The 6000-nt window shown below is 43.4% G+C and overlaps 1 protein-coding gene across 1 annotated transcript; it reads right to left on the reverse strand.

The window, feature by feature from the left end:
- Positions 1–4169: 4169 nt before the first annotated feature.
- On the reverse strand, positions 4170–5181 carry LOC123465769 (olfactory receptor 8B12-like). The gene has a single exon (XM_045165633.1). It carries the CDS (start codon positions 5157–5159, stop codon positions 4170–4172), a length of 990 nt encoding a protein of 329 aa, XP_045021568.1. The 5' UTR covers positions 5160–5181.
- Positions 5182–6000: the final 819 nt, after the last annotated feature.

The following is a 6000-nucleotide window of genomic DNA, read 5'->3' on the forward strand; positions in this document are numbered from 1 at the left end:
TACAGTTTTATAGATAGAGTCTCTCTGGGGCTGCGATTGCCCCCTTCCGGCTCTGGCTGCCTGTCACCGGAGGGGGAAGGTCTGCAACCGGCTATCTCTGTTCAGTCCTTTGTTCCGTGTGCGGGCCTGGTGGTGTCTTAGGTTAGGGCTGGCTTTTCGCGTGGTAGATATCCCACAGTCTGGTTTGCTAGCCCAAATTATTTCGCTCAGATAGCGCTCAGGACATTAGGGCCAGATTCTTACTCTAAGCGACGCTGCCCGCGCCGCGCTTCCCTGCCCAGCCCCCGCTTGCTAATGGCGTGTGCAGGCGTCTGCGCTGCTTCTCCGCTGGGGGAGTTACCGTAGGGCTCACAATCTGCGAGTTTTAATTGTTTATTTATTTTTTCTCCCTGTTATGTTGCCCTCTGTGCTTCCAAAGCTCGGTACAGATTCGGCAGTGAGAAGGTTTCCTGGTGTTTGGAAACTTCTCTCTTTTTAAGACTCCCTTCCCAGGACGGAACTCCGTCCCTCCCTCTTTTGTCTCTTTTTTTGTCTTTTAAATTTTTTCCTACCTCCTCTCGAAGAGTTGGGTTGCTTTTCTGGGTGCCTGATGTCCTCTGCTGGCATTCAGAAGTTGTTTTGTGGTATTTACTCGGTGTTTAAATGTTCTTTTGATGAATTTGTGGGGGAGAAAGTGTTCTCCCCATCCTACTCCTCTGCCATCTTGGCTGCTCCTTCCCATCTCTTGAAGAGTTTTCCACAGTTTATTGTGATCCACACAGTCAAAGGCTTTGGAATAGTCAATAAAACAGAAATCGATGTTTTCTGGAACACTCTTGCTTTTTTGACAATCCAGCAGATGTCGGCAATTTGATCTCTGGTTCCTCTGCCTTTTCTAAAACCAGCTTCAACATCTGGAAGTTCACTGTTCACATATTGCTGAAGCCTGGCTTGGAGAATTTTGAGCATTACTTTACTAGCGTGTGAGATGAGTGCAATTGTGGGGTAGTTTGAGCATTCTTTAGCATTACCTTTCTTAGGGATTGGAATGAAAACTGACCTTTTCCTGGCCTGTGGCCACTGCTGAGTTTTCCAAATTTGCTGCCATATTGAGTGCAGCACTTTCACAGCGTCATCTTTCAGGATTTGAAAGAGCTCAACTGGAATTCCATCACCTCCACTAGCTTTGTTTGCAGTGATGCTTCCTAAGGCCCACTTGACTTCACATTCCAGGATGTCTGTCTCTAGGTGAGTGATCACACCATCGTGATTATCTTGGTCATGAAGCTCTTTTTCCTTCAGTTCTTCTGTGTATTCTTGCCACCTCTTCTTAATATCTTCTGCTTCTGTTAGGTCCATACCATTTCTGTCCTTTATCAAGCCCATCTTTGCATGAAATGTTCCCTTGGTATATCTAATTTTCTTGAAGAGATCTCTAGTATTTCCCATTCTGTTGTTTTCCTCTATTTCTTTGCATTGATTGCTGAGGAAGGCTTTCTTATCTCTCCATGCTATTCTTTGGAACTCTGCATTCAGATGCTTATATCTTTCCTTTTCTCCTTTGCTTTTCACTTCTCTTCTTTTCACAGCTATTTGTAAGGCCTCCCAGGCAGCCATTTTGCTTTTTTGCATTTCTTTTCCATGGGGATGGTCTTGATCCCTGTCTCCTGTACAATATCATGAACCTCCGTCCATAGTTCACTCTATCTATCAGATCTAGTCCCTTAAATGTATTTCTCACTTCCACTGTATAATCATAAGGGATTTGATTAAGGTCATACCTGAATGGTCTAGTGGTTTTCCCTTCTTTCTTCAATTTAAGTCTGAAATTGGCAATAAGGAATTCATGGTCTGAGCCACAGTCAGCTTCCGGTCTTGTTTTTGCTGACTGTATAGAGCTTCTCCATCTTTGCTGCAAGGAATATAATCAATCTGATTTCGGTGTTGACCATCTGGTGATGTTCATGTGTAGAGTCTTCTCTGCTGCTACTACTGCTGCTGCTAAGTCACTTCAGTCATGTCGGACTCTGTGCGATGGCATAGACAGCAACCCACCAGGCTCCCCTGTCCCTGGGATTCTCCAGGCAAGAACACTGGAGTGGGTTGCCATTTCCTTCTACAATGCATGAAAGTGAAAAGTGAAAGGGAAGTCACTCAGTTGTGTCCGACCCTTAGTGAACCCACGGATTGCAGCCTTCCAGGCTCCTCCATCCATGGGATTTTCCAGGCAAGAGTACTGGAGTGGGGTGCCATTGCCTTCTCCGAGAGTCTTCTCTACTAACCCTTAAATAACTCTAAATTCTGACTCTCTTAGTCTTGAAATAATGTAGGAAATATTCCAATCAAGCATCTTTATAACCCTTAAACTAACACGAGTTCTAATTCAATAGCCTGGGTCCCTCAGCTTCTACAAGTAACCATAGGAGTTACCATGCTTCACCTGCTATATTGGACCTACACACTTGATACCCACACACCACATTTTTAACACAATTCTGCTGTCATTTGGCCACGATCAAGTTTAGCAAACATTTGTCTCATACTCTTGTGAAGAAATGTAATATTCAAAACTTATATTCTGAGAATTTATATTAAATAACTGTGACTACTGGCAGATTTTAATATACTGATATATCATACTTTCAAAATGAAATCTGCAAAGGCAACAAGGAAATGATGCAAGAACACAGAGCACTGAGGAAAACGAAGCAGATTCATATTCAAGGCCTAGATACCAGTCCCAGCTGTGGCACCAGTTCTGTAGCCCTGGAAAACATAGATAATATTTCCAAGTCTCCAAGTCTGTTAAATGAGACTAGATTAAATAGTTTATAAGACCCATTCAAGATTAAATGATCTATGATTGTAGAGCATATGCATAAAATAATATTACAATATTCAGGGTGGATCAAGGGGCAGGGGAAACAGATCTGAACCAAACACTCAGTGCTCACTCACTTCGGTCATGTCCAATTCTTTGCAACCCCATTGTCTGTAACCCAACAGGATCCTCTGTCCATGGGATTCTCCAGGCAAGAATACTGGAGTGGGCATTATCAGAGAAATGCAAATCAAAACCACAATGAGGTACCATCTCTTACCAGTCAGAATGGATGCTATCAAAAAGTCTACAAACAATAAATGCTGGAGTAGGTGTGGAGAAAAGGGAACCCTCTTACATTGTTGGTGGGAATGCAAACTAATACAGCCACTATGGAGAACAGTGTGGCGATTCCTTAAAAAACTGGAAATAGAACTGCCATATGACCCAGCAATACCACTGCTGGGCATACACACAAGGAAATCAGAATTGAAAGAGAAACATGTACCACAGTGTTCATTGCAAAACTGTTTGCAATAGCTACAACATGGAAGCAACCTAGATATCCATCAGCAGATGAATGGATAAGAAACCTGTGGTACATATACACAATGGAGTATTACTCAGCCTTTAAAAAAAAAGCACATTTGAGTCAGTTCTAATGAGGTGGATGAAATTGAAGCTTATTATACAGAGTGAAGTAAGTCAGAAAGAAAAACACCAATACAATATATTAATGCATATATGTGGAATTTAGAAACATGGTAACAACAACACTGCATGTGAGACAGCAAAAGGGACACAGATATAAAGAACAGACATTTGGGCTCTGGGAGAAGGTGAGGGTGGGAAGATTTGAGAAAATAGCATTGGTGCATGTATATTACCATATTTGAAATAGATGACCAGTCCAAGTTCAATGCCTGAAACATGGCACTCAAAGTTGGTGTACTGGGACAACCCAGAGGGATGGGATGGGGAGGGAGGTGGGAGGGGGGATCAAGATGGGGGGACACATGTACACCCGTGGCTGATTCATGTCAATGTATGGCAAAAACCCACCATAATATTGTAAAGTAATTAGCCTCCAATTAAATAAATAGATTAAGTTTTTTAAAAAGTATACTGAAGTGGGTTGCCATGCCCTCCTCCGGGGGATCTAATGCATCTCTTATGTCTCCTGCATTGGCAGTTGTGTTCTTTACCACTAGTGCCACCTGGGAAGCCCAAAGTGAAAGTGTTAGTTGCACATCCAGACACAAAGACTTAAAACTTTCTGTACAAGAGAGGGGAAAAAATGAAACTTACACCCTTCGTTGAAAACACACACAAGCTAATAAATAAAACATTTTATCTACTTCTTTAAATACTATTTCTTTCTCAAGAAATTATTTTTTCCCAAGGTTTTCCTCAGGGCAGCTTTGACATCCTTGTTCCTCAAACTATATATCAGTGGATTTAACATGGGCACCACAATGGTATAGAACAGGGACGACACTTTCCCTTGGTCAAGGGGCAAAACGGAAGGTGGTTTGAGATACACAAAAGCCCCAGAACCAAAGAAAAGGAAAACCACAATTATGTGGGAGCTGCATGTACTGAAAGCTTTGGACCTGCCCTCAGTGGAGTGAATGCGGAGAATGCTGGAAAGGATTAGAGCATAAGAGATGGAGATGGTGACAGTGACCATTCCAATAACAGTGGTCACAACTATGAAGACCACCAGTTCGTGCACAGAAGAGCTGTTGCAAGCCAGCTCAAGCAGAGGAGGGATATCACACAAGAAATGATTGATGAGGTTGTCAGCACAGAAGATCAGGCTTACTATGCTTCCTGTGTGGGCCATGGCCCCTGAGAACCCCATCACGTACACACCCAACAAAAGCAGTAAACAGACCTTAGGAGACATGCTGACTGTGTACACCAGTGGCTTACAGATGGCCACATAGCAGTCATATGCCATCGCTGACAGGACGAAGGACTCAGAGATGACAAAGAAGCAGAAGAAAAACAGCTGAGTCAAACACCCTGCATGCAAGATGCTGTTCTTCCTTGAGACAAAACTCATCAGCATTTTGGGAGTGATGGTAGTGGAGTAACAGAAGTCTATTAAGGAGAGGTTGAAGAGGAAGAAGTACATGGGGGTGTGCAGGCGCGAGTTCAACCCAATCAGCGTTATCAAGCCCAGGTTCCCCACTACGGTGACCACATAGAAACCTAGAAACAGGAGGAAGAGGGGGATCTGCAGTCCTGGCTGGTCTGTTAAGCCTGCAAGGATGAATTCTGTCACCGAAGAGTTCTCGGCTGCCATTCTCCCCTGGAGAAAACCCGGTCCATGGGGGAAAGAAAAGAGAACCATTTTGAGAGAAACACCACTACCACCCTCCCAGCACCCACCTCCCATTCTTGAGAATGAAATCCACCAACACTTGAGATTTCGTGTGGAGGGGGAAGGTTTTTACTTTTTGCTATGGATCTTCTTTAATAGCTAAGTAACTTAAACTTCCAGTGAACAATAAAGAGGCTAGACTTTGCCTCCAGAGTGACCACTGACACTTCTAGAAGAGGCAGACATATATTCATATTCCAGTTCATTCAAAAATAAGAGATGTCTTTTAGGTCTTTAAGTCAGTCCATTTTCTGTGCCCTGTCTCTCCTACTTCTGTTTGACACTGGGGACTTTCCCTTGACCGCCAGAAGAGACTGTGACTTCTCAGAGCTCCCACCTCTGGGTCAGTGTTGACAAATAAAGAAGGAGATCCCATATTTTTCCAGGATCTCCTGTCTCTAGTGGATTTAGGGTTAATGATAATTGTTTCAAGCCAGCACTTATTTAAGTGGCTACTATGTGAGGCTGTGTACTAAGAGCTATGTGACAACACTATTATCCACATTCTGCAGATGAGAAACCTGAGTTAAGTAACTCACCCAAATCTCAGCCCTAAAACTACTGAGCAGCTGCCAGAAGGTGAACTTGGGCAGTCTGACTCTCACAGTTTGCACTGGTAACCACCGTGTTACATGACTGACCAGGACCAAGCATGTACTCACCTTCCTTTAATTTAGAGCTGTTAGGCCGTAGTCCACTGTCTCTTGTCCACAATTGTCCTGGGAAAGAAAATGACCATAGTGAAATGAAGATGGCTGCTTTGAGCTCAGAACTCTCTCCTCCCAATCTGGTCCTAAGAATCAGAATCTCT

The sequence above is a fragment of the Bubalus bubalis genome, chromosome 5, assembly GCF_019923935.1.
Source record: "Bubalus bubalis isolate 160015118507 breed Murrah chromosome 5, NDDB_SH_1, whole genome shotgun sequence".
NCBI lineage: Eukaryota > Metazoa > Chordata > Mammalia > Artiodactyla > Bovidae > Bubalus > Bubalus bubalis.

What these genes read in the sequence shown, in the direction of transcription:
- LOC123465769 (XM_045165633.1), bottom strand. Translation starts at nt 5,159, where the DNA reads ATGGTTCTCTTTTCTTTCCCCCATGGACCGGGTTTTCTCCAGGGGAGA.